General features: G+C 42.2%; 1 protein-coding gene across 3 annotated transcripts; it reads left to right on the top strand.

Annotated features, from left to right (window-relative positions):
- The first annotated feature begins 3377 nt into the window (after positions 1-3377).
- LOC128414411 (vitamin K-dependent protein C-like) lies at positions 3378-13871 on the top strand. Of its 3 annotated transcripts, XM_053389637.1 has the most exons (9): positions 3388-3818; positions 4347-4435; positions 5352-5512; positions 6088-6112; positions 6897-7007; positions 8184-8330; positions 10819-10913; positions 11756-11873; positions 13218-13871. In XM_053389637.1, the coding sequence occupies exons 2-9, from the start codon at positions 4354-4356 to the stop codon at positions 13799-13801; spliced, it is 1323 nt and encodes a 440-aa protein (XP_053245612.1). In that variant the 5' UTR covers positions 3388-3818; positions 4347-4353; the 3' UTR covers positions 13802-13871. The 3 variants fall into 3 exon arrangements, with proteins under 3 accessions (XP_053245613.1, XP_053245612.1, XP_053245614.1); XM_053389638.1 differs by lacking the exon at positions 8184-8330 and having other exon boundaries at positions 3378-3818; XM_053389639.1 differs by lacking the exons at positions 3388-3818; positions 4347-4435; positions 5352-5512 and adding an exon at positions 5648-5950.
- Positions 13872-14146: the final 275 nt, after the last annotated feature.

Raw genomic sequence — 14146 nt, 5'->3', positions numbered from 1 at the left:
ATCCCTCTCTTCTTGTGACTGTTGCCCATCATACGAGATGCATTATGAGAGTACCATAAACATATAAACAAAATTGAGGTAAAGTCATGAATAGCAACAAGAGTGAATGAGGTGAGGTGTTGCAAGTTGTCCATAAACATTTAACTACTTTCATTAGGACTCATTTTGACCTACCTTGGACAGCTTTTTGTCTACTTTTGCTATGATGCACTGTAGCAGGAACCTGCTCTTCTGAGGAGTAATCAGGGACAGCACTGATGCATTAAGCCAGTTTTTCCACAATGAACTACAAAGTTTAAGAATGGCATATACCAAAATCTTAATGCGATAAGATGCACCCCACTTTATTATGTATCCTATTTAAATCCCACCCATCCTTCCAAAGGAATCTAGGGCATCAAACACATTAAAACAATTATCATTAAAAACAGTCTTTAAACAGTTTACAAATAATTGCATTTTCTCAGCCAGTGATTTCAGGGTTTTTCGGGAAAAGTATCTTTTCAGCCATCAAATGCCTGGGTAAACAGGAATGTTTTCTAATTCTTCCTGCAAGTCGATAATGAAAGAGACAGACATCTGACAAGCAGGACATCTGACAAGCAGGAAACCACCACTGAAGAGGCCTTTCACAGGTCAGTGCAAACCGGGCAACCCCCAGTGGTAGCACCACCAACAAGGCCTCACCAGTTGAAGGATGTGACGTGGTTGATATTGGGAGAGGTGCTCTTATAAGTAGAGCCAAGGGTCAATTGTGCAATCTGACTTTACCATTCTGTGGACAGAGCTATTGCCTCCTATGTCTTGGGCACCCTTGCTTTCAACATGTGACTGGAAGAGAGTGCCAAGGGCAAAGCTTTATACTTGGGCCATCATCACAAGGTGCTTCATTTGATTCCTCTTCGTCACTCTTAAATGTCCTGGGATGAGGCATGTAACTCCTGAGGCTCAATGTGTCTCATACTGCCGAGAAGCTCCCTGCTGCAAGCCATTTCAGTGATGCTTAATGCATATTCACTTTTTTTCCTGCATGCCATGGTCACAGAATGTCAAGAGCAACCCTTTTATGAGTGAGGATGCCTTGTGCATTCTGACCATCGGTTCCAGATGTTGCACCTATGGCTCTTTAGCAAAGCAAAACTTCCATGCAGTCCAGGATGGAGTATGACCTTTCATAATCCTACCCTGGATCCAGTATTAGTAACTGGATCATTATATAGATGTAACTGGTTGTACCAAGTAATTCACTCACTTCAATCTTTAGGACAATACTTTCTTTAAAATTCCACTATCCTGTTGGTTACCATTTGTTTCTCCTGACTGCAACGGTTTCGGTACCCACTGCTATTTGTCTGCCTGCTTCCATCACTGAATACAAACAAATTAAGGTTTTTTTTTAGCATATAGAAAACAATGCATTTATTTCCAGGAGCTAGCATGGGTTGATCAAGAATAAGTCATGCCCAATGAATGTTCTTGTCTCTCTTTTTAGAGAAAGGTTTACAGGTTTGGTAGATAGTGAAAATAGTGTTGTAAGCTTGGGCTGTTAAGATGTGTGCCGGGCTCTCCTATTCCTTGGATCAAGCAAGTGTTAGAATTTAATCAAGGTTTTTAATTTTTGGAACGGCCAAGGTAGCTGCCTGCTGAGGGTGATAACCTGGGTGAGGGGCCATTAAGGGGCTCGGTGTGAGACAGCAAATGGGTGGGGGCCACTCAACAGATAAAGCTAGAGAAGAGCAGTTATGTGATCTAGGAAGGAAAGCAGCAAGCTGGAGAGATAGGAGGAGAACAAAGTTAAAGAGCAAAGTTTGATGTATGTTTGGGAGAAACAAGACCTCCTTGGGGTGATGGTGCTGTGAGCTCCTCCATCGTAGCCTCCATATATCATAAAGACACCACAGTCTCCACTCTGCCTCTTTTCCAAAAGAAAACACGAACCCTGGGTAAGTGCCTGGAACCTCTGGAATCTTAACAGCACTTGGAGATTGGGGTGGTGTGCAACAATACTGTGAGAACAGTAAAGCATTTCCTATTATATATTTGTTTAGTAAAGGTAAAGAGACCCCTGACCAATAGGTCCAGTCGTGGCCGACTCGGGTTGCGGCGCTCATCTCACTTTATTGGCCAAGGGAGCTGGAGTACAGCTTCCGGGTCATGTGGCCAGCATGACTAAGCCGCTTCTGGCGAACCAGAGCAGCGCACGGAAACACCGTTTACCTTCCCACCGGAGCGGTACCTATTTATCTACTTGCACTTTTGACGTGCTTTCGAACTGCTAGGTTGGCAGGAGCAGGGACCGAGTAACGGGAGCTCACCCTGATGCGGGGATTCGAACCGCCAACCTGATCGGCAAGTCCTAGGCTCTCTGGTTTAACTCGCAGCGCCACCCGCATCCCATATCTTTGTTTACACGGTGATTAAAATGTAGGCTGGACAGTATTACTTATAGGTTGATCTGAGGCTGATTGAACAACCATTCCCAGTGAGTATTCATGGCTCTGCATCAGCCAGGAGGGGAGGTCTGGAATGGAGTGCCACAGTGTCCAATCCTTGGCCCTGTTCTGCACAACATCAAATGGTGATGACGTAGAGAGGGTGCTTATCAACTGTGCAGATGATGCAAAGCTGGGAGGTATAGCTAACACCATAGAAAACAAAACCAACATTCAGGATAATCTTGTCAGGCTGGAACACTGGACCAAAACTATTAAGATTAAACGCTACAGAGAGAAATGTAAAAGGTATTAAAAGTCAATGGCACAAGTATAGAATGGAGCAGATCTAGTTTGGTAACAGTACATGTGAAAGAGATCTAGGTGCCAGCAATATGATGCAGCTGCCTTCATAGAAGCACAGTGTTCAGATCCCAAGTAGCATTTCCACTCTGTTCTGCATTGGCCCGTCTGCTTCCAGAGCACCACGTCTAGTTCTGAGTATCACATTTAAAGAAGAACATTAACAATGGTCAGGGTGGTGAGGGGTCTGGAAACAAGGTTGTGTGAGGAATGGTTGAAGGAGAAGGTTATCTTTATCTCAGGGAAGATGAGTTTTAGGGGAAGCCTCATAGCCGCCTACAAATACCTGAAGTTCTGTGATGCAGAAGGGAGCAGGACTAAAACCAATGGGTGGAAATTGCAAAGGGACAGATTTTGACTAAACACTTAAGATCAGCTTACTAGTGATAAGAGCTGTGTGAAAATTCAACAGGGCTTTCCTTTGCCGAAACACTGAACAAGTGAACATGTTAGATAGGAGAATCAAAATAAAATGGTAAATTGGTTTGAAGGCAATAAAAACACCAGGAGAGGGAAGGACAAATTAGAGACCAGTACACCAACATCATCCTTTCACAGGCATGGGTGCCATTCCAATGCCTTGAGGGAAAGGATGTAAATGGACAATTGTAGCTCTCTAGTGCTCCCTTCTGGTTTCAACTTGAAATTGCTTGGTGGATAAAGATGGAACTTCAAATGATTAAAATGGAAATGAAGTGGATTAGGTTTCTTTCTTCTAAGAAGGAGGAAATCCCACAAGGATTATGAGCATAGCTGTGTTCATGGAATGCTAACATTTACTTCAGCTAGTCATTTACTTTAATTGGAGAAAAAGGCCAGAGAGGGGGGAGAAATGTTTGAAAGCAAGTGATTCCTGGTCTTCCTTAATGCTCTGTAGAAATACCATAGAAGCAGTTTTTGTTTGACTGAAACAAAGGCTCTCTGAGTGTGTGTCTGAGTAAATATTTGAGGTTAGGGATTAACTAGCATTCTCAGAGTCTGATGGCAGAAAAGTAGACAACTGTGATTCAGCTGGTGAAATCAGTAAGTCTTTTGGAAGGGTTTTTTCCAGTACTAATTCTCCTTTTTAAAACATTTTTTTAACCTAGTCAAAAACAGAAGAGGTAAAAAGTGGGAGAGATAACAGTGGGAAATCTGGAAAGAGAATCAGCAGTACATTTAGTGTGGTGTTCTCCCCCAAATACATGAGTGTGGTATTCTTTTTGCTTTGGGAACACACAATGATATTAAAGACAGTAAAGCAACTTTGTGTTTTGCATAGACTTTTTTTTTTAGGAGGATGAATGTGCTACTGTGAAGGCTAAACATAATTTAGTTAAATATATAATGGGATCAGGACTGGTGGCTGTGGAAAAAATGTTCCAATGTCTGTAGAGTATATAAGTCTAAATATAAGTATGAAACTGTCCACCATACTATATATATGCCTGTGTAAACTATAACAGTTATAAACAGTGGAACGGTATTAAATCTGAATACAAATATATAGTGTTATAGGAGCTTGTATTTCCTTAAAACAAATGGTCAGATCTTCGGTGGTTATTCTCTTAGGTGTGTGATGTGTTGTGCAATGTGGAGAATCTTTACCCTCTCGGTGTTTTCAGCTGCCTTCATATTGCCTAGTGGACATGAAGCCTCAGGTATATCCTTCTTCTTTCCTGCATTACTCTTTATCAAATACACTGTGTCCTATGAAATTTCTATGGGTACGATAGTAAGGGCACAAGCCCCAGAGACAGTTGCGTTCTCTCTCTATAGAATTCTCTTCAAAATAGTTTCAGATTACATAGGGAGTTAGAATGTCGGTGCTTTCACTTGACATGGAAGCCAGTCTGGGCAAGGAGGGGTGTACAATAGAGTATATCTCATTGCAAAGCATTGTTAGGTAGGCCCCAGCATTCATCAACACCGTTCTGATAGTTTAGTGGCAGCCGTGGCTACCAGTGTGTTTCTGGGCCTAGTTCAGAGTGCTGGTGCCTTAAACAGTTTGGAACTGGATTATTTTGAAGATTGCTTTTACCCAAATGTCTCTTCTCACTGGTGAAATTGGTTATGTTAGTGAACACACGAGGCAGGGCCTTCCTGGTGTTGGCCCTGCAGTTGTGAAACATCTTTTCAGTTAATATTTCCCTGGCCCCTTCAGGTCTGGCATCCAATACCTTAAAAACATTTTTCACTGTTGACTTCCCTTAAGAGAATGTTGGTGATTTAATTCAGCGTCTTTCATATGTCTATTTGACTCCATTCACTCAGTGCTTCATACTCTGATTGCTGTTCCATTCCTTTTATTTCTCTCACAGTCACATCTCTCTGTGAGGGTTTAACCCTGAAAAGTGACTAATAAATAAACTGCTAAAGTCAACATTATTTTCTCCTTTCCAAGTTTTAGTAATCCCTCAGTATTTTGTGTTTACTATTTTAAAAACTCTTCTCCCTCTCCTCTACATCCATTATATAAAATAAATGGGGAATACACTGTGAATAAGTGTCTTCAGATAGCATGATGTTGCTATAAATGGCCCAGATGGATATTTTTGTTTTGTTTTCTGCCTGAAGTATTTTATAGCAGCCAAGAAGCAAATCAAGTGCTGAAAATCCAGAAGCGGGCAAATACTTTTTTGGAAGAATTAAAGCAGGGCTCATTGGAACGGGAATGCCGAGAGGAAGTATGTGATTTTGAGGAAGCCAGTGAAATATTTGAAACCAAGGAAGCAACAGTAAGTTATTGCTAAAGACTGGGAACTAAGCATTGAATCCCATTGCCACTTGAGGTAAAACAGAAAATGGCGTCGCCTGCCACCGCCTCCTCCTCCTCCATTGCTCCCCACCCCCCTGTTGCCACCTGAGGTGACTAAATGCAGGCCAGGGAAGCCCCAGCACATTGTAGGCAGTGGGGGAGAAAAAAAGAGGTTGGAGAGGTGCAGGTGGCGGCAGCTGTGGCCTAGCTTTTCCAAGTGGCAGCTGTGAATGGCAAATGCAGGAAATGGCAGCGGTGTGCTCCTTGTGGGCCCTGATCTTCTGCCCCTCCCAGCTTGCCCTGCCACCTGAGGCAACTGCCTCACTGAAGTTATTGAGTCAGCCATCCCTGTATGGCAGTAATATGCTTCCCCAAATGCTGAATCTATTCAGCTGTCATGTTTTTTGTGCCAAATTGGGTAGGTGCTCTCCAATAATAATTGGTTCCAAGGAGGTTGATTTTCCTATCTGCACTGAAATGTTGTGTGGCAGAATCCATATTGAATCATGGAGAAGACTCCATTTCAAGTATTAACCTCGATTTTGTTTCTTTCAGCTGGAGTTTTGGACAAAGTACTTTGGTAAGTAAAGAAGTTTCACCCCTTTGAGTATAGTGGGAACCTCTGTCTCTTTTTTTCTACCGTGTATTTGTGTGTCCCCATATTTAGATATGTTTTATTAGGACTTTTCTACACATTTCCTTAATAGCGAGGTTCGCAGCACACCGGAAGATCTCTACAATTTAACCCTTGGGGGCGAGCACTGAGGTCACAGATTAGCCTATTATTTCTGTAGCCTGGAAGCAGAATTTCACTGTAAAGTTCCCCTGTGTCCTAAGCAAGTTCATGCTTTTGTGTCTGCTAATATTTTCTGTGGGGGCGCGGGTGGCGCTGTGGGTAAAAGCCTCAGTGCCTAGGGCTTGCCAATCGAAAGGTCGGCGGTTCGAATCCCCGCGGCGGGGTGCGCTCCCGTTGTTCGGTCCCAGCGCCTGCCAACCTAGCAGTTTGAAAGCACTCCCGGGTGCAAGTAGATAAATAGGGACCGCTTACTAGCGGGAAGGTAAACGGCGTTTCCGTATGTGGCTCTGGCTCGCCAGAGCAGCAATGTCACGCTGGCCACGTGACCCGGAAGTGTCTCCGGACAGCGCTGGCCCCCGGCCTCTTGAGTGAGATGGGCGCACAACCCTAGAGTCTGTCAAGACTGGCCCGTACGGGCAGGGGTACCTTTACCTTTACCTTTAATATTTTCTGTAGATGAAGCATAACCAAGAGTGCAAATTTATATAATGGGGTGATGTAGTTAACTCTTCCCTTGCAAAAAGACATACGGCATATGGTCTGGGTTTCCCTGCCAATGTGTTTTCAGATGGAGATATGTGTGAATCCAGTCCATGTTTCGATGGATCCTGTCGAGACGGCATTGGACGATTTGACTGCATTTGTAACAAAGGCTGGGAGGGGCGCCAGTGCCAATATGGTAATATAATCTTCAATTCTCCCTTTTACTATCAAAATGCAACTGTTGTTCTCTATTCCTTCGAGTTCAGATTGATAATACAACAATTTTGTATAGAATATGCATGCTGTTCTAAAGCCCCTTTCTTGATGTACAGTAACTACAGAACTTGCAAATGGAAAAGTTACGCTTCTTTCTTTTTAAGTAGTGAGAAGTTAAGGAAATTCCCCCTGCAGTCATGTTACTCCCTCCCCTCCATGAACAGGAGACACACAGACTAACATACTACTGGTGCTCAGTTATCAACACGTACTAGCTCTCTAATCCACCATTAGTAGTGTGACAGCCTGTCCCCAGGGTATAGCAATACAGAGGGAAAGGTCTTACTTGTTTGGCACTTTTAAAAAACAAATAAGCAAAAGGTTTGTGTTTGCTAAGGGCCATGGTGGTGGCAACTTTCTTCAGTGTAAGAGGTGTATATTGTGACTGGTATTCCAATTCATTCAGTAAACATGCTTCTTCATATATAGGCTGTTAAATCTATGTACGTATTGTATTGAGGCAGGAGCCACAGACCCACTAAAAACGGCGGGGGGGCAGGATACAAGTAGAAAGCAATTATCCAGCCTGAGAAGAGTTTTGAAACTACAGATTGAGCTATCTGACAGCCACCCGATCCTAGCCTGACCCACCGTTCAAAGGTGCCCCTCATTAGGTGGGTGCCTGCCTGTAATGGGCAGCCTCTCGCTTCAGGTGAGCTTGGAAGGACAAGCTATGAATCTGCAGCTCGTGATGACATAGGTTCACTCAGCGATGTTTCTGTTTGCATTTTGTTTGGGAAAGTGAGGATTCTGTAGTTTTTGCCTTTAAATGCAAACTAAATCGAATTCCTCCCCTATCTCCAACTGCAACACAGTCAGTCAAGTTTGGTCTCCTGTTGAGTTTGGATTCCACCCCCCAGTAGTTCACTGTGAGGAGAGTCATTATTTCCAGCGCAGCTCACTGTGTTCAGAAAGTTAATGCTGTTTAATAAGAGAGAAAGGAGACAAATGTTCAATAATGAAAAGAATAAGTTCAGCCATCAAATTGTTCTGTTTCTGCACAGTTTAAGAGGAGAAGGTTGAGTGACATAAATAGCTCCTTCAAGGAATAGGACTGCCTCCTTTCAACATGTATTTTACTTCTTTTGATGCCCAGTGGTTGACTACACCAACTGTTCAATTTCCAATGGTGGCTGTGAACATTTCTGTAATGAGGGCCAACAAAACAATGACCAGTACCGCTACTGCAGTTGTGCTTCAGGCTATCGGCTGGCTGATAATTATACTTCTTGTGAACCTGTTGGTAAGAAAGATGGATAAGCACGAGCTTGGCTTTTCAAATCAGAGGCAGCCACATTATTTAAGCCATAATTTTATAATTCAATCTCTTTGCAATATCAGGTATGTGGGTCCCCCCCCCTTCCTTCTTCCTGTTCAGTGTCCCGTGGCATCATGGAATAGCCATGTAATAATAATATAATATAATAATAATAATTTATTATTTATACCTCATCCATCTGGCAGGGTTTCCCCAGCCACTATGGGCAGCTCCCAACAGAATATTAAAAATACGATCAAACATTAAAAACTTCCTGATACAGGGCTGCCTTCAGATGTCTTCTAAAAATTATGTAGTTCTTTATCTCCTTGACATCTGAAAGGGGGGGCGGTGTTCTACAGGGCAGGCACCACTACCGAGAAGGCCCTCTGCCTGGTTCCCTGTAACCTCACTTCTCACAGTGAGGGAACCGCCAGAAGGCCCTCAGAGCTGAACGATGGGGGTAGAGACGCTCCTTCAGGTATACTGGGCCTCTAAATACTATTCAGTAGTATTGCCTCTCTAGCTGCATTCACAAGTATTTAATTGTTACTATGAAGGTATAAGAAAGGCAATGAGGGCAATCCTACCCTTAGGCAAAATGAGGGAGCCAACTCAAGTGGATGCCAGGTACCCACAACCCATGCTATGCTGCTGTGAGAGCATAAAAAACATACTTATTATTTTTTTTACACACGCAGCTTTATTGTGGTCCATAGACCCAAAATACACAGTACAACAATAGAGTGTGGGGGTGTATATGTTCACGAAGTACAATGCACTTAGATGGGGGGGGGCTGCCATTTTGCAAATAGGAATTACCTCATGCTTAGATAAGTTCCACGGCATCCTAAACATGTGTACTAGGGCAGTGGTTGCCAACATGGTTCTGGCATGTGCACAGGTGCCCACAGAGGCCTCCCCTGATGTCCACATTGTCCCCTCTCCCTGCTGAAATTAGATTTAAAAGAAGGGTGGCATGGTGGCCTTTAGTGGGGTGGGATCTGTATGTCCTGCCTTTTATCTGTACAGTGGTACCTTGGGTTACATACGCTTCAGGTTACATACGCTTCAGGTTGCAGACTCCACTAACCCAGAAATATTACCTCAGGTTAAGAACTTTACTTCAGGATAAGAACAGAAATCATGCAGTGGCGGCACAGCAGCAGCAGGAGGCCCCATGAGCTAAAGTGATGCTTCAGGTTAAGAACAGTTTCAGGTTAAGAACAGACCTCCAGAACGAATTATGTTCTTAATCTGAGGTACCACTGTATAGCTGTGTTTTTAGAATTTTATTGGATGTCTTTAATTTGGGTCACCATGTGAGAAAAAAACCTAATAATAATAATACATATAAAATTAGGTTGTAGAATTCTGGACTCTACCATCTAAGACTTCAGGTGGGGTAATATATTCCCCCATGTTTCTAATAATAACAATAATAACAAGAACAAATTCCCTGCATGTAGTAAATTGGCACATTTGGGTGATGGGCTGCAGCTAAAAATATCTCCTGACGGGTTATGTACAATATGCAATTAGATTTTTTTTTAAAAAAATGGGTGCACTGAAAATTATTAAAGTCCTCATGCAGTCTGAAGTGGTAGAGTCCAGAATTTTACCACCATGTTAGTAATAATAATTTATTATTACAGTCAAAGACCAGTTCAGAAGCACAACTTAGATGCTTTCACAAGAGTGAAATAAACATTTAAAATAATATACAATAAACATTAACAGCTTATAGATTAAAATTAAAATAGTCGCATGAACACAAAAAGACCTAAGATTAAACTAACATGCAGATGTTGAATGGCTCGGAGGCATATTTCACATTCTCTGGATTGTGGATGCTTCCAAGTGGAGGTTCAATTTGGGAACAGAAAATTGGACACCAGATTGTCATGTTGTTGTTTTTACTTGATTTCCCTCTGAAAGGGTAACTCTGGGTTAAATGGCATTCTGATGACAACATTGTATGGATTCTGGTGGCGGAGGGACCGCTCACATGCATGAACCCAACAGATCCAATAATAATAGTATTATTGTTTTATTTACTAGATTTATATCCCACACTTCCTCCCAAGGAAGCCCACAACAGCAAACATATGAACAATAAAATGTTGTTATTTGGCATAAAAGAGGCTAAGATTCTGTATATTTTGGCATAACATCTAGTTCTGGCCTCAAAGGTACCAAAGGAGTTAAACAAACAAACACAACTTAAAACATTTTAGTGTGTTATATTATTGCTACAGATTACTTACAAAGCCAAAAGAATTCAGGATTTCCCACAGCTTGAGCTAATGAGAAATTGGGAAGGAGATAGCTTAGATAATTTATACAACTTCCAGAAATCAGCAAAGTAGCTTTGAAGGCTGGGCTGGATTCTTTTTGACGTAAAGTGATAGAAATTGTACAGACCTTCCTAGGTTATCCTTCATCTTGCCTTTCTTTTTTCTTTCTTTTACAGTGGAGTTTGCCTGTGGAAAAGTCCATAATTTCATCTATAAGACTGCTAAAGTAATTGGGGGAACACCTGGAAGAAAAGGACAGAGTCCTTGGCAGGTAAGAACTAATAAAAATATTCAGCCTTTGAATGGGTTTGTCAGGTCCTGCTGCTTCTGTCAGTCTCAATGATTGTCAGAACCCCAGGGGTGTCTCTTATTTTCAGAGACCCCCTGGTGAGGCCTTGTTCTCATACTTCTGGCTGCTCATATCATCATTGATCCCACCTGTATGTATTATTTCTTCAGGTAAGTACTCTTTTTTTACCCTCTCCTGTCCTGGCTTTCACTGGTGGATGCAGTACTTGGAACCAGCTCAGTTTTTGCCAAAGACTTTAATGCATCAATCTCTGTAAGTAAGTTTATGATGTGCATCAGAAAGCCATATGAAAATGTTTGTCATTCTAGACCTAGAACAACAACTTGAGTATATGGGGGATTCCTCCAGATTGTCAGTATTTTGCTGGTGGAATTCATACGCATACTGAAAATTTTAGGTTTGCACAATTATAGTGAATTAAAGTGTTCTGTCGCCCTAGCACAACAAGCCTACTTTTAAAAAGAAACAGACTTTTTGCAGGTGGAAATGCATTGAAAAGTGTGGGATGAACAAATGATTAATGGGAAGACATATAAACACCTTGCAAGTAAATCAGAATAAATTAATGATGATGAATGCTCATATAACCTTCCCACAAACAAATTGGAACAAATGCTCACTAAAGGTCGGATATAATCTAAACTCCACAGAAGCTTTGTGCAAGCAAGTCGGGAGGAATGCTGCATAAATAGCTCATCTGGAGGAACCTAAGTCAGTAGAATAACCAGCACATATGTATTGGACACACGCAGTCAAGGATGCATGAATGAAGTCAATAGCTTTCTTCCTCTTCTTCGTTGCAGGTTATGCTGAGCAATAGTGCAGGCAGATTTTTGTGTGGTGGTGTTCTCATTCACCCCACCTGGGTGCTGACAGCTGCACATTGTTTGAAAAGCCTACGAACAGTCAAACTGACATTTGGTAAGGAGAATCACGACTGCATTTCTTTTTAATGTGGGACAACAAAACCCTCAATCGATACTACTTAAATTCTTTCAAACTAAGTAATGTCCAAGCCATAGATGCAGGGAGTATGGTCCAGTCTAGACTGAAAAGGCTAAATGTGGTGACTGGTACTAACACATGTGATCAGATATAAAGATCTGGCCACCTGTTGCTGAAATTATGGAAGTTACCATACTGCAAACCTGATATATGGAACTGACATAAAGGGAATAAAAAATCTATCTTGGGTTTGTGCTGCTTTGGAAAGATAGCAGAAGGAATTAATTTCTGAAAATTCTATGCCTTCTTGAATCTGTATTGAGTAGGGATGGAATTTATACATCAGCAAATCACATGGTAAAACATTTCCTTAGGTTGCAGCTATGGGTTCTGCATGCTGGCATGACTCCTGGTGCTGGTATGACAAAGGCCTTTTGAGTTTAGAAGAAAGACAAGCAAAGGGGGGCATGTTAGAGGTTATAAACTTTTGCATGATGTAGAAAGGAGAGTGTTTTTCCCTCTCTCAGAATAGTTCAATACTTCTTTATACAGTGCATCTTCAAACTATTGAATTCACTCTCACAGGATGTAGTGATAGCCATCAACTTTAGTGACTTCAAAAGAAGGTTAAACAAATTCATGTTAGTTAAGTCCTCCCTCCATTGTAGAAGCCAGTATACCTCTGAATACAAGTTGCTAGGAATTGCAGCAGGGAAGCATGCTGTTGCATTTAAGCCTTGCTTGTGGTTTTTCAGTAGGCATCTCTCTGACAACAGGATACTGGAATAGACGGGCCTTTGGCCTATCCAGCAGAGCTCTTGTTGCATCCTGATGTTCTCAGGGCACATTCAAGCATATGATCTCTGACCTCTAGTTTTAAGTAGTACAGCCCTGCAGTGCACAAAACTATTCTTCTCATTCACTACTTGCTTATGAACTGTAAGAATCCTCTCCCTGGCCATGATTCAATCCAAATCTGGATATATATATTTGCACTCTCTCCTTTTCTTCCTCTATGTGCTTTTTATGGTACGACCTCACTGTTACAAGTACGGTGTGGTATACAATTCTGCTGAATGTACACAAATTCTGCAGGGGCATGAGCCTTTTATACTCTACACATAAATTCTGCAGGCATACAGGCCCTTTTTTATACTGCCACTTGTTCCTGTTACGGATTTGGATTTTGCTGAGCCTGAAATGCAAGAAAGAAATACTACCTCTTCTTTATGAGTTCTGCTAAAGTATTTTGAGAGAGGTAAGGTTGACTTAGATCCCAAGAGAAAGGACACTTTCCAAGTTTCCCTATTGCCCTTACAGGTAAATATTATCGCCGGCGAACAGAAGAAAGTGAGCAAACTATTTTTGCAGACAAGTTATTGCCTCATGAAAACTACTCTGAACTTACCTCTGAAAATGACATTGCACTGCTGCACCTACAACGCCCAGTTCTTGTCAACAAGTTCACAATTCCTATTTGCCTGCCTTCCAAGAAGCTGGCAGAGCACTTGGAGAGAGAAGCGACACAGGCTGTGGTGACAGGCTGGGGGAGCCAGAGTGAGGACTCGAAGGTGAATTACTCCTCTGTTCTCAACTATATTGAAATCCCTGTGGCACCACGGAATGACTGTGTGAATTCTATGTTGAATTCTGTCTCGGAAAACATGCTCTGTGCCGGGATACTGGGAGATAACCGGGATTCCTGTCATGGAGACAGTGGTGGCCCTATGGTCACCAAATTCAAGAACACCTGGTTCTTAATTGGACTTGTGAGCTGGGGAGAAGGCTGTGGAGCAATTGATAACTTTGGAATCTACACCAAAGTCAGTGCATATCTTGACTGGATCTATCAGCAAATGAAAGATAGCATACTCTCACCAAACACTGCCACAAAAGAAGGATGAGGGAGTACTTTGGCAGTACACTCGGTATGCCCATTGTCTTCTGCTAATAAATACAGAGTATACAAAGTGAGTATGTGTTGTGTGTTGCATTTCTTAAATCAGGAGGTGGACAACTTGTTTGGTTCCAAGGCCACATGCAGGAGTGGCAGGTTGTTAGGAGCCACAGGCCAATCACTGCGGCCACAGCCACCCACATAATAACACGTGTGGGACAGAGTTTGTTGCTATTGTCCATAACACCATCTCTTTAACCAGAAACCTCTTGACCTTGGAACAGGTTTAGAAGGTCTGTTCTGCCATAGAGACCGATTGGAGATGCTTCTATTCTACTGACCACCCTGTAAC

Source organism: Podarcis raffonei, chromosome 5 (genome assembly GCF_027172205.1).
Source record: "Podarcis raffonei isolate rPodRaf1 chromosome 5, rPodRaf1.pri, whole genome shotgun sequence".
Taxonomy (NCBI): domain Eukaryota; kingdom Metazoa; phylum Chordata; class Lepidosauria; order Squamata; family Lacertidae; genus Podarcis; species Podarcis raffonei.
This window is presented reverse-complemented; position numbering and strand designations above follow the sequence as displayed.